This window comes from Sebastes umbrosus, chromosome 15 (genome assembly GCF_015220745.1).
Source record: "Sebastes umbrosus isolate fSebUmb1 chromosome 15, fSebUmb1.pri, whole genome shotgun sequence".
Classification (NCBI taxonomy): Eukaryota; Metazoa; Chordata; class Actinopteri; order Perciformes; family Sebastidae; genus Sebastes; species Sebastes umbrosus.
The window spans coordinates 1,614,124-1,641,627 of NC_051283.1; the positions used below are offsets into that span (position 1 = coordinate 1,614,124).

At 40.9% G+C, this 27,504-nt stretch overlaps 6 gene segments (V, D, J or C); 2 read left to right on the forward strand and 4 right to left on the reverse strand.

Moving 5' to 3' along the window:
* Nucleotides 1–8,040, forward strand: part of LOC119503282 — a 30,155-nt gene extending 22,115 nt beyond the window's left edge. Inside the window, 2 exon segments of the V gene segment in view lie at nucleotides 5,493–5,527; nucleotides 7,482–8,040. Of these exon segments, the coding sequence occupies nucleotides 5,493–5,527; nucleotides 7,482–7,807 (361 nt within the window).
* LOC119503283 overlaps nucleotides 1–10,226 on the reverse strand; it is a 30,851-nt gene extending 20,625 nt beyond the window's left edge. The window contains 2 exon segments of the V gene segment in view: nucleotides 9,658–9,961; nucleotides 10,175–10,226. Of these exon segments, the coding sequence occupies nucleotides 9,658–9,961; nucleotides 10,175–10,226 (356 nt within the window).
* Nucleotides 1–27,504, forward strand: part of LOC119503289 — a 99,837-nt gene that overhangs the window by 26,511 nt on the left and 45,822 nt on the right.
* The window catches only part of LOC119503286, a 95,523-nt gene that overhangs the window by 24,223 nt on the left and 43,796 nt on the right, over nucleotides 1–27,504 (reverse strand). The window contains 1 exon segment of the V gene segment in view: nucleotides 22,194–22,200. Within this exon segment, the coding sequence occupies nucleotides 22,194–22,200 (7 nt within the window).
* On the reverse strand, nucleotides 1,898–3,280 carry LOC119503294. The segment is given in 2 exon segments: nucleotides 1,898–2,884; nucleotides 3,101–3,280. Coding segments are annotated over 2 exon segments (369 nt in total).
* Nucleotides 26,249–27,504, reverse strand: part of LOC119503287 — a 30,367-nt gene continuing 29,111 nt past the window's right edge. Inside the window, 1 exon segment of the V gene segment in view lies at nucleotides 26,249–26,749. Within this exon segment, the coding sequence occupies nucleotides 26,424–26,749 (326 nt within the window).

Genomic DNA, 27,504 nt, shown 5'->3' on the forward strand with positions numbered 1-27,504 from the left:
AAATCCTCCTCATCAAAAACATGACTGTGATCTCCGTCCTCATCTGGACTCTCCTCTGCTGCTGCTTCACAGGTAAAGTCCAGAGAATCAAACTCCTCTCCTCCATGAACATCCGTCCCTCTGAAATGAAGCCGACAAAACCGTGACGCTGCTTTATGTTTTTGTCTCTGTGTCCTCAGAGTCCAGAGGTCAGGTCACAGTGACTCAGTCTGGAGCAGTGAGCTCTGCTCTGGGACGCTCCGTCTCCATCACATGTAGAACCAGTCAGGATATTCACTCAAACGTATTAGCCTGGTACCAACAGAAAGATGGAGAAACTCCTAAACTGCTTATTTACTATACTAGCACTCGAGCATCAGGGATTCCAGATCGTTTTACAGGCAGTGGATCAAACTCTGACTTCACTCTGACCATCAGTGGAGTCCAGACTGAAGATGCAGCAGTTTACTACTGTCAGAGTTTTCATTACCCAAACAGTCAGTATGTGTTCACACAGTGAAAAAGCGTCATACAAAAACCTCCCTCAGCTAAAGAGGAACTGATCTTAATGAACAGCTGCATTTATCCTAAAAGACAACCACAAATAAATAAAATATACTTTATAATTAAATGTAATTCTAAGAGTTTACAGTACAAACTTTATTTTAAAAGTCTATTATTTTTATTAGCATTTTCTTAGGTTAAATTTGAACTTTTCAATGTCCAGCCAAAGTTTATAAACTGGGAAAAAAAAAGTTTGGCAACTTGTGTTTGGTGGATTATTCCTCTGTTGTTACAATGCTAATGGTCATTGTATTTTACATCGTTGGAAAGCCTGTTATTTTACCTTCACAATGATGTCCAACTTGTAAGGATCATGCATTTGTGGGATGAGCAGCACAGCTGATTATGTGGGTAGCGCCCAAGAAAAAATTTGCCAAAATGCTCTGCCAATGGTAAACAGTGTATTCTCCTGTTGGTACTGACTCTTGTTTTGAGATGTTTGGTGGATTGGATGATTGAACTCTCTATCAGTAACACGGAACAAACAAGACATATTGGCAATTTTACACTTTATTCATTTAATACACCGTCAGGAGCCTCAGTAGCGGTAGAAGATCCGTACGCATTCACAACAGCCTGGCACCTCCTCCTCATGCTGGTCACCAACCTGGTCACACGTTGCTGTGGGATGGCGTTCCATTCCTCAACCAGGATTAGTTGCAGATCAGCCAGCATGGTTGTGTTGGTCACTCTAACACTTACAGCACGCCTAAGCTGATCCCACAAGTGTTGAATTAGGTTGAGGTCTGGACTCTTGGCAGGCCGTTCCATTCTCTCTACTCCCACATTGTGGAGGTAACTGTGATAATCTGTGATAACCCTGGCTCTGTGGGGGCGAGCGTTGTCATCTTGGAGGATGAAGTTAGGTCCCAGATTGTGGAGATATGGGATCGCCACTGGCTGCAGAATCTCATCCCGATATCTCACTGCATTGAGATGGTCTTCAATGATGACAAACCTTGTTTTGCCATTGAGGGAGATGCCCCCCCCACACCATGACACTGCCCCCACCATAAGCTGTTACTCCATCGGTGCAACAATCAGCATAGCGTTCTCCACGTCGTCTCCATACTTTGACCCTGCCTTCCAACTTTCGCAGACAGAACCTGGATTCATCACTGAACATGACATTCTCCCACATGTTCAGGTTCCATTGTCTGTGTTGTTGACACCAACGCAAACGGGCCTGAAGGTGAAGGGCAGTCATTGCAGGCTTCCTGGTAGCCTTATGAGAATACACTGTTTACCATTAGCAGAGCATTTTGGCAAATTTTTCTTGGGCGCTACCCACATAATCAGCTGTGCTGCGCATCCCACAAATGCATGATCCTTACAAGTTGGACATCACTGTAAAGGTAAATAAACAGGTTTTCCAACCATGTAAAATACAATGCAAATTAGCATTGTAACAACAGAGAAATAATCGACCAAACACAAGTTTCCGAACTTTTTTTTTCCCAGTCTATAATGAATTTGAATAAACTACAGAGTCTGAGAATTTTATATTGCATTTGAATTATTTAGCAGGATATCATCAGCTTATTATATCACTATAGTTTCATTGTCAGCAGAGTGATCTCAAAATATAACATAACTCATGTGTTTTACTAAGAACACAAGCTCATTAAAATCATGTGACGTTTTTACATTTGCTGTAAACTAAACTGTAAGACTTGAATATGAATAAAATTAATTTAAAATTTGAATTACCTTAAAGCAAATGTAATAAGAAATATTTTATTTCACAGCTCAACAAACTGTTATTGTTTATATTTGTATTAATGTATCTACTTTTCAACTCATCTACAATAGATGTAGTTTGATCAGTTTAAATATATTGTTTAATGCCCTATTTTAACAAAATTACCATATTAACTTTGTACAGTATAAAGAGTATTTCCTGACAATATTCTGTTATTTGGACTTCATTTTCAGTCAAACTGCTTAAGTTTCTCTATTTCTGTGCAGCTGTTCATTCAGATCAGTTCCTCTTTAGCTGAGGGAGGTTTTTGTACGACGTTGTATCACTGTGTGAACGGGAAGCCGTTATGATGCTGACAGTAATAAACTCCTGCATCTTCAGTCTGAACTCCACTGATGGTCAAAGTGTAATCAGTGTAGTCAGTCCCAGAGTGAATTCCACTGAAACGGTCTGAAACTCCAGTCTGACGAGCTGTAGCAGAATAAATCAGGAGTTTAGGAGCTTCTCCAGGTTTTTGAAGGTACCACTGCAAGTTATTGCCAGTACTTGAACTGGCTTTACATCTGATGGAGACAGTCTGTCCTGGATCAACAGACTGAGATCCAGGAGACTGAGTCAGGATGATTTCTCCTGATGAATCTGGAAAACATAAAAAAGAGCAGAAGGGTTATTGAGACAAATCCAGTTTGGAGAAAGATGATCAACATCCAAATAGAAGAGTCTCATTTCTTTAACATAGAGAATAGATGGAAGAAGGTAAACGCTGCTTGTCTCAGTGTTTCTCCATCACAGTAGAACATCATTTTAGTGAACCTGGTTGTATCCTGAAGCTAAGTTTTCAGAAGAGAATCTCACCCTGAACAAGGAGCCCCAGGGTGGCCAGCAGTAGAATCAGTGACATCATCATTGTGTCTCTGAAAGGCCTGGACAGCCACTGATCAACACTGGCCTCTTAACGGCTGGGAGCAGAGAGGCAGGACACATATGCAAACACACAGAGTCAGTGAACTGTAGCTGTCCTCAACACATCATGCTGTTTCCCCGTCACTGCTGACAGCTTTGACTATTTAAATCATAGAAGATATAATGCGTTAAGAAATTGAGAACTTTATTTGGTTTGTATTGTTGGTTGATTCTGTTAAATTATTAAGACTTATTATAGTCCTCATCATTTAGCCAATGTGCATTTTTTATTCTAGATCCATAAACACAATTACTGATGTTAAACGAAATAATGCAAAACATCAGATTCTGCAAAAAAGGATCTGTGTACTTGGTTTAATTATGTACAGACTTTCTTCAGGGTTAACATATCATGCCCCGCTCTCCTCTAAGGTTATGTTTCCCTTGTTTATGTTCATTAATTGTCTGTTTCAGTAGACGAGAAACCTTTACAGAATAAACATTGGTGACGGTCTTGGTATTACATGTCTAATCACCTGTTTTTAATATACAAGAAATAATGGTTTGTTTGTGTTATGACTCTGTGTATAACTGCCAAATCACAGTGGGTTTGATAGGGTCTATTTCTTTTATAGAAAGTAGCTCCGGTAAAAACTGCTGAAAGTGAAGTCTGTGGAATTTTCCAGAATAATCAGGACGTTATTTCTGAGATTGGAAGTTGCTTACAAGTTTTCCAGATGTTTTTTTTTTAATTCTTTGAGCACCACGAGCATAATCCATTCACATCCACTTCATTAGAGTTAAAGCACATAAAAACAGATCTATCCGCACGGCTCCACCACTAAGAGTCAGTGAGAATATATGTTCTGTAATTCTTATTATTTGGATGAAGAATTTAAATGCTTGTGTCTTTTAATTATCTGACTGAAAGAAGGAAGGATGAGGATATTGTGATGTATAAAAGGATGTCGTCTGCAAACAAGTTGATTTTATGATGTGTGACTGAGATGTTGTTGCATTTCTTGATGGAAGAAACCAGAGGTTCAATTTAAAATGGAATAAGTCATGGAGACACAGGATCTACATGTCTACTGGATCTTTGTAAATACATTTGTACTGATGTAAACTTATCATAATATACGGAGGGTGAACATTTTTGTCTTTTCTATGAAACTAATGAGATGTGAGGGTGTGTGTGTCCTCAGTGAAGTGTATTAGTCTCTGCAGTAGCTTCCAGCTGTAGCAGTCAGTTCAGTTTCTGTTCAGTCTGACTGAGGGAGGTTTTTGTACGACACTTTTTCACTTTGTTAACACATACTGACTGTTGATAACATGAAAACTCTGACAGTAATAAACTGCTGAATCTGCTTTCTGGACTCCACTGATGGTCAGAGTGAAGTCAGAGTTTGATCCACTGCCTGTAAACGCCCTAGAATCCCTGATGCTCGAGAAGTTGCCAAATAGATAAGCAGTGAAGGAGTTTGTCCAACTTTCTGTTGGTACCAGGCTAAAACGTGGTAGTTACTATAAATGTAAACATTCTGACTGGTCCTATAAGCAGAGATCACTGCTCCAGACTGAGTCACTGTGACCTGACCTCTGGACTCTGAGGACACAGAGACAAAAACATAAAGCAGCGTCATGGTTTTGTGGGCTTCATTTCAGAGGGACGGATGTTCATAGAGGAGAGGAGTTTGATTCTCTGGACTTTACCTGTGAAGTAGCAGCAGAGGAGAGTCCAGATGAGGACGGAGATCACAGTCATGTTTTTGATGAGGAGGATTTCTGTGGCTTCTGTTGTGATGAAGGACAGCTGTCAGTCATCCAGTGTTCAACTCTCAGGACTATAAACTCTCCCAGAAAGGATTTTGATTAGGAATGTGTCAATGATCATTTGTATCTTTGGTTTGAGTCTGATGGACACATTTTCTTCCAGAATATTTTGTGAATTCCCCCTAATTCACTACGACACACATCATCACTGTTGGATGAATTTAAACTAAATTATTATCTATCATAATTTACAATAAACATGTGTTTATGATAATTATTAACATTTTGCAACATTCATTGGAGAGTTGTTCTTTAGAAATATCTTAATTCAGTATATGTTACTGAAAAGAACATTAATATTGTTTGTAGATGTTTGGCATTTCACGCAGAAAAGGTTCAATACATATTCATGATCTGTGAAAGGTTTTAAACATGTTAACCAGTTATTACATAAACTGGGTAAACTGGGAATGTGTTTGGTGAGTTTGTTTGTGTCAAAGTCAGAGAGCCGTGTCTCTCTACAGTGAGAGGTTGTTGTACGGCGGCTCAATGACTTTGTATCACTGTGGTACACGTTCGGTGGAGGAACCAGACTGGAGGTTGGAAGTAAGTCAAATGTTTATTATTTCAGGAACAATTTGTCTTTGTTTTATTTTATATTTAAACAGTCTAGAAAAAATATTTGCCTTTACACTTTCATGGATGACTTTTTCGACATATTTTGCTCTAAGAGACAAAGTTCACTTCAGCAACAGAAATTCAAAAACTCATTGTTACAAAAGTAAAACATTAAACTAGAGGATAAATCATTATTTCCACCTATAATGTTAAAGTTTCATCTTGAGGGCTTGTAGGTTTAGTTCAGTCTGACAAAGTCAGAGAGCCGTTTTTCTCTACAGTGAGAGGTTTTTGTACAGCGGCTCAATGACTTTGTATCACTGTGGTGGACTTTTGATGGAGGAACCAAACTGGATGTTGGAAGTAAGTTTCTGCACAAAAATACTAAATATAATATTGTAAAGTTATGTTTTAAATTCAGTTTTGGGATGTTTGAGGCAGATAATAATAACTTCTTTAAAGGGACTATTTGTAACTTTCAGAATTGCTGCTTAACAGCGACACCTGTGGCCGTGAAATCAACGAAAGTCAGAGTCGGGCTCGCGCTTGCTCGCTCTAAATATACCTGAACAAGCATCGCTCAAAACAGTGAGGCGACACACGTCAACTAAAACCACAATATCATTCTATATTTCACCTGCTTGGCAGTAATGTTAGCTGATCAGACCAAGGTCTCTCCATGAACATGATTTAGATCTGATCCTAGTGTTGGCTTTTCCTGCCTCACCCTCCTGCGCCCGCAGGGAGAGACCGGCAACCGGAGCCTCTCCTCCGCTGCCTGCTTGCATTCACTGACACAGCGCTCCAACAGAGGTTTTCCGTGTCTTGTGAAGTGACGAGGCTCCGTAGGGAGAAACGTGAACCGTGACACTGGCACCCAGTGTCTCCCTGCGGGCGCAGGAGGGAGACGGTAACGTTTCTCTCTGGAGGAGCTGCAGCAGTTATTTCTGCACAAACGTCCACTGTACATTCACTAGATATTCTCAGAGCTAAACTAACTCTCCTGCAGTGTGGAGTGAACGCGCGTTCCCGTCTAGAGGTATAGCGAGTACGCGAGAACGCGCGCTCTGTCTGAGTGAAGGAGAGCAGGCAGAGGAGACGAGGCTCCGGCCACACGCGAGCGCGCATATGCGAGCGCGCATGTGTGCCGACCCGCTACATTTATGCGCTTACAAAGTTACAAACAGTCCCTTTAAATTGTAACACTTATTCATGTTTTTTTTCTCCTCCTTTATCATGGAGACTAACTCAGAGCAGCTTTACTAAACATTTCATGACACATTCCTGTCATACTGAAATTTAACTGATTTGAAAGAAAAAAAGTTTAATTCTAAATTAAAGATGTTTGCTAAGGTTAGTTTTTAATATTCCACCACAATGATAACTGTTGTTATGATGAATTAAAATGTACTTTCTTCAAGTCAAATTGAACAGAGTGAAGATAAAGATCAGTATTTGCAAATGCACAAATTCTGTAATCTATTTATTGTGTCATATTGTTACAAACTTTTATTTAAATCCATTGTTAGTTTGCTAAATGAAGACTGAAATCCTCCACAAGAACATTTTATTTCATCAATTCATTTTCTGTATTTGCTTATGTTTCCACTGCATTCTTTAAAGTCATGTATAGTTCAGGTCTTGGATGATTTTGATGAAAAATTTTTAAAATTTGTCTAACTTTTTTCAAGTTATTTGCGTGTAGTTTGCTATGTTTCAGGTCATTGTGTATGATGATTCTCTCTGTGCTGATATACATGAGAGGCTTCATAAAGGGAAGTGAAACAATGTGTGAGTGAGTGACTGGTGGAGCAGAAAAAACATCTGACAGAAACTCCTTCAAGGAGAAAATCATCTCTCACACAGTAAAGGTGTCCAAGTGTCTGGTGGTTGATTGACAGCTGTGTGGGCCCTGTCCTCTAAGCTGATTGGTTTCTCATAGGTGATGTCCGTCCCACCCTGATGGTGCTCCCCCCCTCCAGTGAGGAGCTACAGCAGGGGAAGGCCACGCTCATGTGCCTGGCCAACAAGGGCTTCCCCTCAGACTGGAGTCTGGCCTGGAAGGTGGACGGCAGCGGCAGCATCAGCTGGGAGGAGAGCAGGAGCCCCGGGGTGCTGGAGAAGGACGGCCACTACAGCTGGAGCAGCACCCTGAGGCTCCCTACAGACCAGTGGAGGAAGGTGGGCTCTGTGACCTGTGAGGCCACCCAGGGCTCCCAGACTCCACTCTCAGAGACACTGAGGAGAGACCAGTGTTCCCAGTCCTGACCTGACTCATTGGGACTCTGATACTGGTTTCACTCTGCTACTGCTCTCAGTCTGTTCTCTCTCTCTCTCTCTCTCTCTCTCTCTCTCTCTATGTCTCTCTCTCTCTCTCTCTCTCTCTGTCGCTCTCTCTCTCTCTCTCTGGACATGTTTCAACATTAACATGTTCCTTCTTGTGCTGATGGTTTTAACATGTTAAAACAATAAAGATTTTATGATGTGTATTATAAAAGTGACATGTCTTTTGATTTCCTTTCTTTGACATATATATTCGGAACATTAGTCAGATTAAAACAAAAAGTCACAACAGATTAGTTTTTAATTTTTTTTGACACTGTGGATATTCTTTTATTGTTGTTCCAGTATTTTTACATATTCATTGACTTTAGTCAATAATACACTTGGTAAGAACATTCAATGGTTAATCACAAAGCTCTCTATTATTACTAACATTTACTCTTGAAGAGGATCCATATATTATATTCATGTGTTGTTAAATTGTACTGAGAAATCATTCAGAAACTCTGAAATCAAAAACATAAATAATGACTTCAAAAGGATTTTTAAAGATCATAAATAAAAAGCAGGGTATAGTATACATAAAGTGATAAATCATGGTTTTTGCCTGAGGATCTCAGGTGGCGAGATTGTTCATATCGGGAGAGCAGCTCAGAAATATAAGGAGGTGCCACGCAAGACAGGGCCTTAAAGGTGATTAAAAGTATTTTAAAATTGATTCTAAATTACATGGGTAGCCAATGTAAAGAAGCTAAAATAGATGTAATATGGTCACATTTCTTGGAGCCAGCTAAGAGCTGAGCTGGAGCATTTTGAATGATTTGGAGGTGATGGAGAGATTTTTGGGAGAAAACAACCTTCCCCAGATCAGGGAATGACACAAATTATTTGATTTTCATGATATTTCTTATTTGATAAAAACAGGATTGAATGACCATTTTTCACAAGGAGATCTAGTTTAAAGTCAGAGTCAAATATTAAATGAAGATTAATGGCAGAGGGCTTTAAATTGGAAGCCAGAGGACCAAGGAGGTCGGTGTCAATCTGAGCCTTAACATGGGAGGGGGCAAAGAGGATGACCTCAGATTTGGTTTCATTAAGCTGGAGATAGTTGTCAGACATTCAACTTTTAATGTCTAAAATGAAATTAGTGAAGGGTTTATAGGCTGGTTTTGTCATTAGGTTTTATTGGGAGGTATTATTTTGTGTCGTCGGCGTAGAAATGGAACTGAACGATGTGGTTGTGTATGATGTCACCCAAAGATACCGTCTGGGAAAAAACAATGGGACCTAAAATTGAGCCCTCGGGGGAAGCCAGAGAGGGTAGGAGCCGGGGATGACACAGAATGACCTATGCCTACAGAGTACTGTCTATCTGTTGTATAACAGTATAACAGTATGAATACATTTAGGTTTGTTAAAAGCTGAAATTCTGTGTTATTTTTTGGCTCTGATTTAGAAGTTTTTGGCAATTTAACAGATAAACATAAAACGTAAAAAGTTAGCATTTATTAAATATTTGTTCCTAAATCTATTTATATATTGACTATGGGTTGTAATGTGAATGTGACTTACTTAATGTTGTAATAACTTAAATTATACAATTGTGATTCTGACTTTGCACTTATATTTATTTATTCACAAGCTGAAAACAATACTCCATGAATTATAATTAACAGAAATCTGTCACATGTTTTCCTGCTGAAAGTGTTAATGTGGTCTAAGACAAAGATGTTTTTTAATCTAGTGTTTTAATTTCTTTGCAGCTTTTCATTCAGATCAGTTCCTCTTTAGCTGAGGGAGGTTTTTGTACGACGTTGTATCACTGTGTGAACGGGAAGCTGCCACCCTGCTGACAATAATAATCTCCTTCATCTGCTGTCTGAACTCCACTGATGGTCAGAGTGTAATCTGTGTAGCCAGTCCCAGATCCACTTCCACTAAAACGGTCTGAAACTCCAGTCTGACGGGATTGAGCATTATAAATCAGGAGTTTAGGAGCTTCTCCAGGTTTCTGAAGGTACCAGTGCAAGCTATTGCCAGTACTTGAACTGGCTTTACAACTGATGGAGACAGTCTGTCCTGGAACAACAGACTGAGATCCAGGAGACTGAGTCAGGATGATTTCTCCTGATGGATCTGGAAAACATGAAAAAGAGCAGAAGGGTTATTGAGAAAAATCCAGTTTGGAGAAAGATGATCAACATCCAAACAGAAGAGTCTCATTTCTTTAACATGAAGAATAGATGGTAGAAGTTTAACGCTGCTTGTCCCAGTGTTTCTCCATCAAACATGACATAATTGTGGTGAACCTGGTTGCATCCTGAAGCAAAGTTTTCAGAAGAGTCTCACCCTGAACAAGGAGCCCCAGGGTGGCCAGCAGTAGAATCATTGACATCATCATTGTGTCTCTGAAAGGCCTGGACAGCCACTGATCAACACTGGCCTCTTAACGGCTGGGAGCAGAGAGGCAGGACACATATGCAAACACACAGAGTCAGTGAACTGTAGCCTTCCTCAACACATCATGCTGTTTCCCTCTCACTGATGACAGCTTTGACTATTTAAATTAGCGAAGATATAATACGTTAAGAAACTGACGACTTTAATTGGTTTACATTGGTAATTAGAGTGATGTTGATTCTGTTAAATTATTAAGACCTATTATAGTCTTCATCATCTAGCCAATGTGAATTTTTTATTCTAGTTCCATAAACACAATTACTGGTTTGAAACGAAATAATGCAAAACAAGAGATTCTGCAAACAAGGATCTGTGTACTTGATTTAATTATGTACAAACTTTCTTCAGAGTTAATATTGCATGCCCCGCTCTCCTCTAAGGTTATGTTCTCCTTGTTTAAGTTCAGTAATTCTCTGTTTCAGGAGATGGTTGACCTTTACATAATAAACATTGGTGACATTCTTGGTATTACATGTCTCATAGAAAATGTTTCACCTGGTTTTGATATGAAAAATAATGATTTGTTTGTGTTGTGGCACTGTTTATAACTGTCACATCACAGTGGGTTTGATAGGGTCTATTTCTTCAGGTCAGGACTTTATTTCTGAGATGGGAGGTTGCTTACATGTTTTCCAGATGTTTTTTTTTTTTTATTCTTTGACCACTATGAACATAATCCATCCACATCCAGTATATTAGAGTGACAGCACATAAAAACAGATCTATCTGCAGACCTCCACCACTAAGAGTCAGTGAGAATATACGTTCTGTTATTCTGATAATTTGGATGAACTGTTTAAATTCTTGTGTCTTTTAATTCTCTCAGTCAGAGGATTTACTTCAGTTAAATATTTTCATACTGAGATATGAAGTCCAAACTATGAATTCAACTTTGCTGTACATATAAAAGAAGAGTGAGTGTAGCAAAAAAAGCTGCTTTGGTTACTGATCAGATTAAGGGCCTGAAAGAAGGAAGGATGAGGATATTGTCATGTATAAAAGGATGTCCTCTGCAAACAGGTTGATTTTATGATGTGTGACTGAGATGTTTGTGCATTTCTTGATGGAAGAAACCAGAGGTTCAATTTATAAATGGAATAAGTCATGGAGACACAGGATTCACGTCTACTGGAACTTTGTAAATACATTTGAACTGATGTAAACTTATCATAACAGATACGGAGGGTGAACAGTGTCGTCTTTTCTATAAAACGAATGAGATGTGAGAGTGTGTGTGTGTCCTCAGTGAAGTGTATCAGTCTCGCAGTAGCTTCCAGCTGCAGCAGTAAATTCAGTTTCTGTTCAGTCTGACTGAGGGCGGTTTTTGTACGACGCTTTTTTACTGTGTGAACACATGCTGACTGTTGATGTAGTGAAAACTCTGACCTTTTACTTCTTTACGCAGGGGATATAGTTATTTTTTACTTTATCTCAGTTTGTTTGAATATGGATTCAAAACAAAAGACTTGATGTACATTTAAAATGGGATTGGGAGTAGCCAGACAATCTGCACTATACCTTTTGATCTGATTAATAACTGAAAGAAGAGTAGATATTGTGATTTATAATAGGATGTCATCAGCATACAAGATGCTTTTTTTTTGATAGTGTGAATGATATTATGCGAAACATGCTCTGTGTGTGTGTGTGTGTGTGTGTGTGTGTGTGTGTGTCCTCTGTGAAGTGTATCAGTCTCTAGTCTCAGATTCTGTTCAGTCTGACTGAGGAAAGTTTTTGTACGACGCTTTTTCACTGACTGAAGTCCGCGTTTGATCCACTGCCTGTAAAATGATCTGGAATCCCTGATACTCGAGTGCTAGCATAGGAAATAAGCAATTTAGGAGCTTCTCCATCTTTGTTTGGTACCAGGCTAAAAAGTGGCTTCCGCCACTATAATAAACCTTGAGAGTGGTCCTACATGTGATGGAGACGGAGCGTCCCTGAGTAGAGCTCACTGCTCCAGGCTGAGTCACTGTGACCTGACCTCTGGATTCTGAGGACACAGAGATAAAAACATAAAGCAGTGTCATGGTTTTGTCGGCTTCATTTCAGAGGGACGGATGTTCATAGAGGAGAGGAGTTTGATTCTCTCGACTTTACCTGTGAAGCTGCAGCAGAGGAGAGTCCAGATGAGGACGGAGATCACAGTCATGTTTTTGATGAGGAGGATTTCTGTGGCTTCTGTTGTGATGGACAGCTGTCAGTCATCCAGTTTTCAACTCTCAGGACTATAAACTCTCCCAGAGCACTGGAGCATGGAGCTGCTTATGCAAAGTGGCTCTCTATGGAAATGCTCTGACTGACTCCAACAGGGACTTGGATTACTTTGATGATGCTGTTTATCAATGGATCAATCACTTTATCAGAGTATTGATCAGGAATGTGTCAGTGATAAATTGTATCTTTGGTTTGAGACTGATGGACACATTTTCTTCCAGAATATTTTGTGAATTACCCCTAATTCACTACCACACAAATCAACATCACTGTTGGACTAATTCAAACTAAATTATTATTCCTATATTTCAGTTCAGTGTTTAATGCGAATGGGTATGACTCAATCTTTCTCCAAGTAACGATTTTAACGCTATTTAACATATTTCAAAAGTTTGAATAATATTTCAGTAGTTACCTATATTAATTTGAATGTGTCAGTAATGATACTATTTAGAAATTATATATACAATAATAAATAAAAGCCTCACAATTTTCATCTCTAGTGTGATATTTAAAACTATGAAACTCAGAATGTTTAATAAAAGAGTGCCAGTTAAAACTTTTTTATCTTTAGTAATGAAACTGGTCTGTTGTCATGGTTCAGCAGTGATGCCCATCTGTTGCCATGGTTACTGAGCTCAGAGAGGGAAGTGAAACCTTTAAGATCAGTTTCATCCAATCTGAGGAAGACCAACAGAACCAGTAGCCTCCTCTGCTGCAACCTCATATAAACTTTAATAATCTCTCTCTCTGCAGTGGGTCGAGTACGTCCCCACCCTGACGGTGCTGCCCCCCTCCAGTGAGGAGCTGCAGCAGGGGAAGGCCACTCTCATGTGCCTGGCCAACAAGGGCTTCCCCTCAGACTGGAGTCTGGCCTGGAAGGTGGACGGCAGCGGCAGCATCAGCTGGGAGGAGAGCAGGAGCCCCGGGGTGCTGGAGAAGGAAGGCCACTACAGCTGGAGCAGCACCCTGAGGCTCCCTGCAGACCAGTGGAGGAAGGTGGGCTCTGTGACCTGTGACGCCACCCAGGGCTCCCAGACTCCGCTCTCAGAGACAATGAGGAGAGACCAGTGTTTCCAGTGCTGACCTGACTCACTGGGACTCTGCTACTGGTTTCACTCTGATACTGCTCTCTGTCTGCTCTCTCTCTCTGGTTCATGTTTCAACATTAACGTGTTCTTGCTTGTGCTGATGTTTTCAACATTTTAAAACAATAAAGATTTGATCATGTGTATTATTAAAGTGACATGTCTTTTGATTTCTTCTTTCCTTTCTTTTTAATGATCAGAACTATAAAGCAGGGTATCATCTGCATAAAGTGATATAACACGTATGTAATTTGCGTTTTGTCAGCAAATATAATTTAAATGAGACAGTACTACTTCACTTAATGACTCAAAAGAGAGGACAGCACAGTCTCTCTGTCTTCCTCTCTGTCAGCAGAATTAACTTTTATTGCAAATAACACTGATATTGTATGAAAACAACAAAGACTTCTTTATCAAATCAACTGTGTTCATGCATATTATAAACGTATAACTGTGGGCATTTGTTGCTGTCTTCAATTAAAACAGTGGATACATTTAATCCAAAAACACTGAGCTTGTCTCAGGATCAGATTGAGAAAATGATTTTTTGCATATACTTTACATAGATGCAGTCATATTTATGTAGATATATTGTTGTTACACCAAGTGGGTAGTTCATGTCTTTTGCATTTTATGTTGCTAGTTGATGAGCTTTTCTTTTGATAACATAAGTGTGTATATTTCTAGTAGCATTTTCTGAAATTTGAGGGATGTTCAGATTTTGTCTGGGAATGGGAATTATGAAGATTTCTGTGTCTTCATATTTCCTTTCAACTAGATGTAGTTGAAATCACTGCGATCTAGCATGAAGTTGAGGTCAAACAAACACGTAACTTTCACCCACTAGTTGTATGGGAATGTATTTTGTGGGAGACAGGGTTGCACTGCACATATTTGTATGAGCATGTGAAAAATAAAACCTTGAAGTTACCTTAAAATAAAGTGTTTTTGGTCTTTTTACAAGTTAGTATGAGTTAAATTCTTATAACTGCAATGTTTGTTTCTACTTGATTTTTTGTAGCCTATTTATCTTGCTTCAAATGCACATGACATCTTTTTTGGATTATTCCTGAAGGAGTTATAATATTGTATATCTGATTACCAAAATAAAGGTTTCAACCTACATGATGTGTTGTAAGCGTTGGTACAGAATGGAGGTGGAGGAACTGAAAAGGGGAACAGAAACATTCTCCAGATCTTAATTGCTGTAACACTACCATAAATGTCTGCAGTAGTTTCACTCTGTTGCACATGTGAATCCCACTTAGACTATGCTGTCACTGGACTGTCAAAGTTGAATACATTATTAAATGGTGACATCTTCTGGTCCAAAAGTGACATTGCGCATGTTTAGGGGAAGCACTGCTGAAAATGTGGTTGATCTGCACACCTGTACCGTTAGGAGGCCCCTCATTTACATAATGAGGCAGAAATGCATAAAGAAATGTACAAAAAATGTGTAAAGAAATGTATATAGAAAAGAATACAGGAAAAATAAGTTTGGCGAAATAAATAAAGGGTGAAATGCAAAGGGAAAATCCTGCATAAATAAATAAATAAATGAATAAACAAAAAATAAATGAATAAATTAATTAATTAACTAAAAATAAATAATGAATAAAGAAAAAAAATAATGAAAATAAATTATTAACAAATACTTAATGTAGTATATAAAATGCTATAATTGTGCAACAATTAACCATCAATAAATAGTTTACTAATGTTAATCAGAATGTAATTGTAATCGTCTCTTATCAGCTATGAGACAATATAGAATTTATTATTAACCAATTACTTCATGTTTCACAAACTAAAAATACAATAACATACATTATAGCATTACTAATGATTAGTAACTTCAGTAAACTTTAGTTAATAGTCAGTTTACTGTTAACAAACAATGAAATGATAATAATAATAATTTGTGTTATTTTGTCATTAGTTTGTGTAATATAGAATTTATGAACCAATTACTTCATATTACACAAACTAATGATAAAATAACATACATTATAGCATTACTAATAAATATTAAACATTATTAGTTAGCATTTCATTGTTTGTTAACAGTAAACTGACTATTAAGTACAGTTTAGTGTACTATCAATTTACCTTTTACTAGTGATGGTTATAAAGTGTTACTGAACATTTGCTGCTGCAGTGATTTTCAACACTTTCACTATTATTTTTAATTTTCATCTCCAATCAAATTCATCCCATCTATTTTATTCTTTTCCCCAACTGTCAGTTTATTGAGATGAAGCTTCAGATGGAGTGATCATAAATTGATCCAGGAGACACAGTGACTTGTCTGGACAAGCCCTGACCTCTCTCCAGAGCCCTGACCTCTCTCCAGAGCCTTGACCTCTCTTTATACATCCAGAGCCCTGACCTCTCTCCAGAGCCCTGACCTCTCTCCAGAGCCCTGACCTCTCTCCAGAGCCTTGACCTCTCTTTATACCTCCAGAGCCCTGACCTCTCTCCAGAGCCCTGACCTCTCTTTATACCTCCAGAGCCCTGACCTTTCTCCAGAGCCATGACCTCTCTCAAGAGCCCTGACCAGAGCCCTGACCTCTCTCCAGAGCCCTGACCTTCCTCCAGAGCCCTGACCTCTCTATATACCTCCAGAGCCCTGACCTCTCTCCAGAGCCCTGACCTACCTCCAGAGCCCTGACCTCTCTATATACCTCCAGAGCCATGACCTCTCTCCAGAGCCCTGACCTCTCTTTATACTGTAACAGTGAACTGGTTTCTCTTCAGGAAGTAAGTCAGCGTTGGGACTCCGCCAGAAACGTTCCCTTAAATTGAACTTTTATCCACTTTTAAGTTACATTTTTACGACTCACCTTTTAAATCGAGTGTGGTTTCAACTGTATCTTTTAACTGGACTATGGATTTTGGTCATCGGACATCCCGATTTTTAGCTTTCTGAGAAGAGTGCGGAGCAAACATTTGCTGCTGCTCGGCTAGCAGCCACTCACCGAAGAGCACTAGCATAACACTGATTTTACCAAGAAACTGTCTCATTTAGGACTTTTACCAGTTTTAACCACCGGGTTTTGCTCGCTGTGGAATACATGAGATTTCTGGGACTATTTTGGCTGCAGTTGTGGTGCAGTTTCACTTATCTTGGTCGTGTATTGTACACTTAAGTGACTGAGTATAAGTGTACACAAACAACAAGTGCAATGGCTGCGTGTGAATCCTGCCATCTTACCGTCTCAAAATTGAGAAAGAGCATTGCTGGTTTGGAGGCCAAGCTCAGAGAAAGAGAAAAGACCATCCTGGAGTTTTCCACTGTCGCCACAGCTCAAGCAAAACAACTGGTAATTCTGGGCTCGTCTGTCTGCAGCAACGACACCACTCTACCGTGGTCTGGCTCCATCACCGCAGGAGAACTAGAGCCTGGGGCTGTTTCAACTGAACTCGAGGAGTTGTGGTGTTTCAAAAAAGCAAAGCCCAAGGCAACGGCCAGCACCTCTCTCTGTCATGTCCCAGCGGAGACATGCTCTCTTATCTGTGGGGTCAGAGTGGACGCAGCGGTGAGTTCGACCCCACTCAGACCAGAGCACTGGTCTGTAGTCCGCAAGGGGAAACATGGTGCAAAGCGCCCGTCTCCTCCTCCTCCACCTGTGGATATCCCTCTGGCCAACAAGTTCAACATCCTGAGTCTGCAGGATTTTCCTCCCCTGGAGGAAATGCTCCTACCCTCCACCATCTTCTCTGTCTCAACCCAGTCTCGGCTTCCAGCGAAGCAAGCGCCAAGACCCTCAGCCTGGTCCTTCACGTGCACATCCTGACACAGCGGTTATCCATCAACGGGGGTCCCAACATCGGGCTCCATCCCACCACCGCCACACCCCTGGACGCTCAGGTGTGCCCAACGTGAGGCAATGCCCTCCCTCGGTGCTTGTTGCCGTACCTCTGTGGTCCGGCATGTGGCGGTGCGAAGTGGCCATACTTTCTGCTACCCAGGTGCCTGCGTGAAGGACTTTATACCAACCGGCTGCAAAGCACAACTCCGCTTCTGCAGTCACCATTCACGCAGGCGTAAACGACATGAAAACACCAACAGTCGGAGCTTCATAAACGGGAGTTCATGCGCCTCGTAGATAACCTGCTGGACACCGGGAAGCAGATAATTGTTTCCGGTCCGCTCCCCTCCCCTTGTTTTGGTGATGTAAAATTCAGTCGCCTACGCCATCTCCACATCTGGTTAAAGGGTTAATGTATGAACAGAGACATCCCATTCATTGACAATTTTGCTGCCTTTTCAAATTTGCCTCAGCTCTTCAAACATGACGGCCTCCATCCCTCACAGGTGGGCTCACGCCTTTTATCAACTAACATTGAACTAACGCTGCACTCCTGTAAGGCATATACCTCTACATTATGACCTGCAGTGAGTCCATCTGACTGTACTTTCCCGTCCCCTCCCTCCAGCTCCCCCTATCGGCATGGTAGTTCACACACAGCCTCCATTATCTCTGTCACTACATCCCCCCAGCGGTAGGATCAGAGCATTGCTATTCCCATCCCTATCCATGCTACTCAGAATCACTGGTCTGGCAGTCCAGCTGTCTGTACCTCCCTGGGCTCATGCAGTATTCCAGTTAGGATCACGCCCAGATTTCGTAGGCCTACCCATCACCCTACACATTCTGTGTCCTCAAAAAACTCTGATAACTTGATTACAGTCTGCAGAAATATTCCCATGTCAGCTAAGCCCCTTACTCCAGTTGTATTTGCCCTGTTGAACTCTCAGTCAGTGTCTCATAAATCATTCATCATAAATGACCTAATTACATCACACAACCTTGATTTCCTTTTCCTCACTGAGACTTGGCTTAAACCTGGTGATTTCTCCCCTCTCATAGAGCTCTGCCCACCCAGTTATGAGTTTCTGAACGCACCAAGGTTAACAGGCCATGGTGGGGGTATCGCAGCTGTTTTTAGGAAAAATTGCACTTGTATTCCAGTCAGCTTTGGTACTTTTAACCGTTTCAAAATTCTAACTTGCCTGGAAGCAGCTCAGCTGAATGCCCTAGCTCCCATGGTGCTGAGGCGTGAGGTGGGTGTGGTCAGAAGTCCAGCTGATGATGAGCGGAGGGAACGGGAGGGGGTATACTCCTGAAGGAGGTCAGGTGGGGGCAAGGTTGTGGAGGGCTTTGTACGTGAGCAGAAGGTTTTTGTATTCAATCCGGTATTGAACAGGGAGCCAGTGCAGTTGGATGAGAACAGTGGTGATGTGGTCGGAGGATTTGGTGCGGGTGATGATCCGGGCGGCAGAGTTCTGAATGATTTGAAGTCTGTTGAGTAGTTTGATGGGAAGGCTAGAGAAGGCAGCATTGCAGTAGTCGATCCGGGATGTGACAAATGCATGGACCAGGATTTCAGTGCTGGAGTGAGATGTGTGATGTGAGATATGTGGGGTGCAAAGGAGAGGGTGCTGTCTAGGGTGACCCCAAAGCTCTTGACGTGGGTGGAGAATGGAACAGAGAAGCCATCAATGATGAGGTTTGGAGCAGTGGTGTGTTGTGATTTGGAGATGTTGTTTTTGGAGCCGATGAGCAGGGCCTCTGTTTTATTGCCATTGAGTTTTAAAAAGTTCCTGCTCATCCAGCTCCTGATGTGTTGTAGGCAGGTGGTGAGGGAGGTGGGTGGCAGGGCAGCGGTGGATTCTGTTGAAATGTAGACTTGTGTATCATTGGCATAACAGTGAAAAAGGACATTTTTGATGACGGAGGATAGTGCCAAGGGGAAGGAGGTAAATGATAAATAGTTGTGGACCCAGTACTGACCCCTGGGGGACACCCAGTGAAACAGCGGAACACCTTGACCTGTGGTTGCCCAGTTGTACAAATTGTTGTCTGTCGGTGAGGTATGAGGAAAACCATGAGTTCAACACCAGTGATACCAATATCAGTCAGACGTTTGACACCATCTCCCACCCACTACTCATCAAAGGCAGCAGTGAGATCAAGGAAGATGAGGATGGTGAGCAGTCCAGAGTCAGCTGCACGGAGGAGGTTGTTTGTGATTTTGACCAGGGCTGTTTCGGTACTGTGTTTGGGGCAGAAACCAGATTGGAAGGGTTCCTGGAGGTTGTTTGAGTCGAAGTGGGACTGAAGTTGGGCGACAACCACTCTCTCAAGGGTTTTGGAGATGAAGGTGAGGTTGGAGATGGGCCTGTAGTGGTTCAGATCAGCTGGGTCAGCACCGGGTTTTTTGAGAGTTGGTGTTATTGCAGCGGTTTTGAGGGTGGGGGGTACAATACCGGTGGTGAGGGAGGAGTTAATGATGCTTGTGATCATGGGGGAGATGGAGGGCAGACAGGGTTTGACGAGGATAGTGGGGAGGGTATCGAGCTGACAGGTAGTGGGTTTGGCCTTATGGTTTAGCTCAGTGATGGTTAATTCCGTTGTTGGTGTGAAGTTAGAGAGGGTGCTGATGAGTGGTTGACAGGAGGTAGCCATCCAGGGTGGGTCACATGGGGAGGTGCAGGATGAGGCAAGCTGTTGGTGGATGGTGTTGATTTTGTTTTCAAAGAATTGCAGAAAGGCAGTGCAGTGATCAGTGGAGGTATTTGGGGGGAGGGTCCTTGGAGGCTGAAGAAGGTGGTTTAATGTTGAAAAGAGGGTTCTGGTGTTACCTTGACCGATACTGATGAGGTTGGAATAGTAGGAGGATTTGGCAGTGGAGAGAGCGTTCTTGTAACGGTGTAGGTGTTCTGTGTTTTGTTGGATGTGCACTGAAAGTCCAGTCTTTTTGCACAGTTGCTCTAGTTGACGACCGGTAGATTTAAGATGACAGAGGTCAGCGGTGTACCAGGGAGCGGTGTGGGTGAAGGAGACTGTGCGTGTTTTCAGGGGAGCCAGGGTATCCAGGGAAGAGGAGAGACAGTTATTGTAATAATTCACTAGTTCAGCAGGGGAGGAGGGTGGGGGAGGACTGGGGGAGGAGTTAATAAGGTTGATGAGATCTGTGGGGTTGATGTGTTTAATGGCTCTGAAGGAGATGGTTTGTTGCTCTTATATTTTTGATAGGGGGGCGTAGACCTATCAAAAGACCTTTATGATAGGGGGGCGTAGAAATAGGACAACTTTATGGTCAGAGATGGGGAAGTCAGCATCAGTGAGGTTATGAGGGGTGATACAGTGCAGGAGATTAAATCAAGTATGTGACCTTTGTTATGGGTTGGGAAATTGACGTATTGTGTGATATCGAGACATTCAAGGAGTGAGGTGAAATCATTTGTAAAACCAATGGAAGAGTTGTCAATGTGGATGTTGAAGTCACCCATAAGGATAACAGTAGGGGACATGGCACACAGAGATGTTAATAATGCTGAAAGTTCAGTGAGAAAGAGGGCAGAGGGCTTTGGTGGTCTGTAGATGGTGATAATGATGATGGGTGTGGAGCCCGTGAGTTTTACATTCAAAAGTGGAATGATGAGGGACGGTGACTGAACTGACTTTAATGCTCTCACGATAGAGAACAGCAAGACCGCCCCCCTTCCCGGAAGCACAGGGTTTGCTAATATATGTAAAACCAGGTGGGACAGCTTCATTAAGCTGGTAGAAATCGTTTGGCTGTTGCCAGGTCTCAGTGAGGCATAAAAAGTCCAGTTTGTTGTTCATAATAAACTCATTAACCAGCAAACCCTTGCTAGTGAGAGATCTGATATTATAATGAGCCAGCTTTAAACAGTCAAGTGGTGCATAGGTGGCTGCTTTGTGCAGGGTGATAACACACTGTGATTGACAGTACGGGTGGCAGTGTGAGGGGGGCGCACTGTGCTGTAAACCACAGGAATCACTTGGAACCCAGGAAAGCAGGCAGGATAGACAGCAGACAGCTTCGATCAGGCGTGTGTAGGCATGCCAGATCAGGGAATCCAGCCACAGTGAGCACAGAGGAGACCCGACAGTCCCATACAGGTGAGCCCCTTTACCGGCGAAATTAGCTCCAGGCTACCGAGTGTAAAGTGAAACACAGTAGCGCCAAACACACAGGGACAACCAGACTGTTGAACTACTTCAGCAACGAACATGACAGTCTAAGCACTATGCAACAGACGAGTTGAAGCGAAACAAATCAAATAAACAAACAAATCACAGAGGAGACGCGGCAGCAGCTTGCCAGCGGTCTCTCTCTCGTTTTAGAAATTAATTAATCCCCCCTCTTCCTAAATTTAGGCTCCATTCTGTATGATTGGGGGGAAAAAACAACAACAGTTAGAATATGCTTGGTCTGTCCTCTAATATTGTAATATTATGGCCTGCTATATGTTATATTATAATTTCTATCTTCTTTCTTAATTTCATATTTATTTTTAGTATATTTCACTACAGGATAGTGACCCAGCAAACTAAGAATGTCATTGCATTGATAATGTGTTTATTTATGCATATGACAATAAAGCCTTTGTATCCTTGTATTATATCTTTGTACCCTGATCTCCCATCTAGCTAAACTAACATAAATTAAACTCTGTGTCCATTACTTCTCATGCAAATGAGGTTATGCAACATGTGGTTGCCTTTGTCTGTCTGTGATACAGTGTTTTCTAATAATGTACTTACTATACAGAAGCTGTTAACAGTTAAACTTTTTAAAACCAGTTACCAGTTGAGTACATTACTGGACCTATGCATTTCATGTAATTATTCTCAACTGCTTTACAACCTATAACTTAACACTATAACATTCTGAAACAATTCATATACACAGGGGCTAAATTAGCATAATCTGCAAAATACCAAATACATTGACTAATCCACACATAAAATATAAAAACATAGATTACATTGGTAAACTGTGGACTATGTATTTTCTGTCCTGTACTATTGATTAACGTTAACGTCAGTGTTATTACCAAATAGACAGCCCGTTATTAACTGTAGACCTACATAATCCCCTATATAAACGGACAGGCTAACACACTAGTGTTGTCAGCTGCCTAAAATGAACCATAGTTTTATATCAGCTAACGTTAGCTGGTTATGAATGGAGAATTGTTCATGACTTCAACTAGCGTAGGCTAGCCAGGTTACGTGGATATGACATTAGCTTGCTAGCGTGCAGGCTCGCAACCACTGTAAACCACATATTTTCAATAATTGGATAATATGATATAATATGAAAATGTCGATGAATTTACTCAAAATATAGCGAAAGACGTCGGTTCGCACAAACTCGGGTGAACCAGGACTTGACTTTCCATTGAAGGGACTTGACGTTCATTTCTAGGGGCGTGGCCTCCGGCGTCAAAACTTGGTAGCGATTGGTCAAATCTTGGTAGGCGCAACAGAAGGTGATTGGCAGTTTGACAAGTGTTATATAAATTATTATTATTATTATTATTATTATTATTACTACACTAGTACTACGTTACTTATACTTTCTTATGTAAAACGCTAAACTAAGCAATAAAACAATGGCTTATAAGAAAAAAACAATCACTGCAGCTTCAGGGTGGGAATAAACCTTGTGTGTGTGTAATGTGTCACAAGAAGTCTGTCTGTAAACTGTCTGTACAGCAGTCCGTTGCCCACACCGAGATCCAGAGCAGCAGGTCGGGCCGCCGCCGCCTCTCCGTATAGCTGCGCTGTGGATCCAGCCTGGACAGCTGACGGCGGGCAGCGAGCAGAGCTCTCTCCATCCACTCCCCAGCGGTGGACGACTCCTGCCGCTGCCGCGCGCCCCCAGGCAGCCCCGACCCGGCGGGACTATGTGGCGTTCAGCCAGCGGTCCGACCTGCTGCTCTGGATCCCGGTGCAAAGGACTGCTGTACGGGCAGTTTACAGGCAGGCTTCTAGTGACGGGCGACAGACTGCTACACCGGGTCCTTCAGGGCCGCTACAACAAGCTAACTGCTGCGTTAGCTAACACTAGTAGCTAGCTACAGCTCAATAAACAGGCCTAAATAAAAATGATTTATTTTGTTGTGTGTTTAAAAATAGTTCACAATTTACACGTTATAATTAATTTCTTGATAAGCTGCTGTCTGATAGTTTACTACTACTAGGTCATCACGTACAATACAGTGGTAGAGACTGAAGATGAAATTTGGACATCCTCATTGGACCAACCCGCTGTCAATCATGTACTCTGCTGGTTGTTGATTCGTAACCAGCTAAGGGAGGTTAACCAAACATGAAAAAAATGAAATGCACTGAGTTGATAGAAGATGTCCCGCCTCAAGGGAGGACAGAGGGTGCTCGGCCTCCTCTACCCCCCACAATGCCCACAACCACTTCACAAACACAGGCTGCTTTATCCCCTCTGGCCTGCAGGGTCGCTGTTGAGGCATTTTAATCAGGATTTAATTAATGGATTTTATTCCAAAGAAGAGAGATAAATCATTTTATAAATGATTCTGAGATTTGGTAATGGTTTATTTCAACCATTTACTCATTTTTATATTTTGATCTCCCTCTTGTCTCTCAAAAAAAAAGAGGAGGAGCAACCTCTTCTGCCTCTACGGACCAGCCTCCACTGCATCCTATTATACATCACAAAATCCTCTTCTCTTCTTTCAGTTATTAATCAGATCAGAAGGAATAGTGCAGATTGTCTGGCTACTCCAATCCCATTTTAAATGTACATCAAGTCTTCTGTTTTTAATCCATATTCAAACAAACTGAGATAAAGTAAAAAAATAACTATTTCCCCTGCGTAAAGAAGTGAAAGGTAATTTGGAAATTTGGAATCATCTTTCTTTATCTCTGACTTGATAAACATCTACGAAACTGTTGCTGTAGAATTAAATACCTTTTTTGTTATTATTTCTGTAATTTGACCATCAGACTGGCTCCATTAATAGTGTATCAATTACACTTTGATGGGAAAACACCTGCATGTATTCATAAATCTTTGGGGGATTTGAATCCTTTATAAAAACCTTTCTGTACAATATGTTGTTAACAAAAACTAAATATAAACTTTGGTTGGATATTGAAAAGTTCAGTTTAATAAGCCTTAACATATCCCATAACATAATTCATATTAGGCCTCTACTGTAATTGCTTGGTGGAAATCAAATGAATCACTGTCAAAAAAGACCACACTGCCATGTAAATATGAGTCAAAGCTGTCAGCAGTGAGGGGGAAACAGCATGATGTGTTGAGGACAGCTACAGTTCACTGACTCTGTGTGTTTGCATATGTGTCCTGCCTCTCTGCTCCCAGCCGTTAAGAGGCCAGTGTTGATCAGTGGCTGTCCAGGCCTTTCAGAGACACAATGATGATGCCACTGATTCTACTGCTGGCCACCCTGGGGCTCCTTGTTCAGGGTGAGACTCTCTTCTGAAAACTTTGCTTCAGGATGCAACCAGGTTCACCACAATGATGTTCTGCTATGATGGAGAACGAATGAGACAAGCAGCATTTACCTTCTTCCATCTATTCTCCATGTTAAACAAATGAGACTCTTCTGTTTGGATGTTGATCATCTTTCTCCAAACTGGATTTGTCTCAATAACCCTTCTGCTCTTTTTCATGTTTTCCAGATTCATCATGAGAAATCATCCTTACTCAGTCTCCTGGATCTCAGTCTGTTGTTCCAGGACAGACTGTCTCCATCAGATGTAAAGCCAGTTCAAGTGCTGGCAGCTGCCTACAGTGGTACCTTCAGAAACCTGGAGAATCTCCCAAACTCTTGATTTATTCTGCTACAGCTTGTCAGACTGGAGTTTCAGACCGTTTTAGTGGAATTGGATCAGGGACTGACTACACTCTGACCATCAGTGGAGTTCAGGCTGAGGATTCAGGAGTTTATTACTGTCAGCACTGTAACGGCTTCCCGTTCACACAGTGATACAACGTCGTACAAAAACCTCTCTCAGCTAAAGAGGAACTGATCTGAATGAACAGCTTCACAGAAACAAAAACAAGAGAAAGTTTACCAAAAACAACAACAACAAAAAACATATTTAATGATTCAATTTGAACATTATAACACTAAATATACTCTATTTAAACCAAAAGTTTAACTTTTAATATTCTCATTTGGACTGGATTAAAAAAACATTCTGCTGCACATCAAAATGTCTGTTGAAATACAACTTCACTTATTTGATAAATTTAATCCATAGAATATGATAACACATGAACTCTAAAAGTGTAAATATTATTTATTTATTTTATCTTACCATGTTTCACAACAGTTCAAACATACTCATTGTTGAAATAAATTACATATTTAAAAAAAATGTATCTAATTAAATTTAATTACATTCACGTTGCAAAATTACTAATCATATCTTTAACATATTGTAGTCATTTTGTGTTTTGTATTCCAGAAAACAAATTTATTGATTGATAAATTTTGATTTATTGATTGAAATCAAAAATAATTCATGGAGTATTTCAATCAGTAATACTTTCATTATTTTTTTGTTTATCTATTTCATTTATCTTTGTGGTTCTTCAGCAACAACTATATGTAAATAGTTCCAGGGTTAGAAATTCAGATCACACTCATTTTATTTGTCTTCATGCTAATGATATAGTGATTTTTATTTCAGATTTAGAAAATATGTTTCAGACTTTTGTAGATTTTAGAATAATGCAGTTTTTATCTGGATTTAATTCAGTCACTGACACCATTAAAAGAAAAACATTAAGACACATTGATAATAAATATGAAAACAAGTGATTTGATGAACACAACTTTATTTTCAGGAAACACTGAAATCATATTGAAACATTGCAAGAAGTTGGAAAATATTGTTATTGAAACATGTCAAATAAAAGACAGAGATAGTTACTGAGAGCAGACTGAGAGCAGTATCAGAGAGAAACCAGAAGCATAGTCCCAGTGAGTCAGGTCAAGACTGGGAACACTGGTCTCTCCTCAGTGTCTCTGAGAACGGAGTCTGGGAGCCCTGGGTGGCCTCACAGGTCACAGAGCCCACCTTCCTCCACTGGTCTGCAGGGAGCCTCAGGGTGCTGCTCCAACTGTAGTGGCCGTCCTTCTCCAGCACCCCGGGGCTCCTGCTCTCCTCCCAGCTGATGCTGCCGCTGCCGTCCACCTTCCAGGCCAGACTCCAGTCTGAGGGGAAGCCCTTGTTGGCCAGGCACATGAGCGTGGCCTTCCCCTGCTCCAGCTCCTCACTGGAGGGTGGCAGCACCGTCAGGGTGGGACGGACATCACCTAGGAGACACCAATCAGCTTAGAGGACAGGGACCACACAGCTGTCAATCAACCACCTGACACTTGGACACCTTTACTGTGTGAGAGATGATTTTCTCCTTGAAGGAGTTTCTGTCAGATGTTTTTTCTGCTCCACCAGTCACTCAGTCACACATTGTTTCACTTCCCTTTAAGAAACCTCTCATGTATATCAGCACAGAGAGAATCATCATACACAATGACCTGAAACATAGCAAACTACACTGCAAATAACTTAGAAAATTTTGACAAATTTTAAAACCTTATCATCAAAATCATCCAAGACCTTAACTATACATGACTTTAAAGAATGTAGTTGAAACATAAGCAAATACAGAAAATGAGGTGATGAAATAAAATGCTCCGCAGAAGGATTTCAGTCTTCATTTAGCAAACTAACAATAGATTTAAAAAAAAGTTTGTAACAATATGACACAATAGAAATAAAACAGAATTTGTGCATTTGCAAATACTGATCTTTATCTCCACTCTGTTCAATTTGACTTGAATAAAGTACATTTTAATTCATCATAACAACAGTTATCATTGTGGTGGAATATTAAAAACTAACCTCAGAAAACATGTGTAAAGTAGAATTGAACATTTATGATTATCGTCAAGTTATTTAAGATTCAGTATGACAGGAATGTGTGAAGAAATGTTCAGTAAAGCTGCTCTGAGTTAGTCTCCAAGATAAAGGAGGAGGAATAAAACATGAATACTAACATTGTTATTAA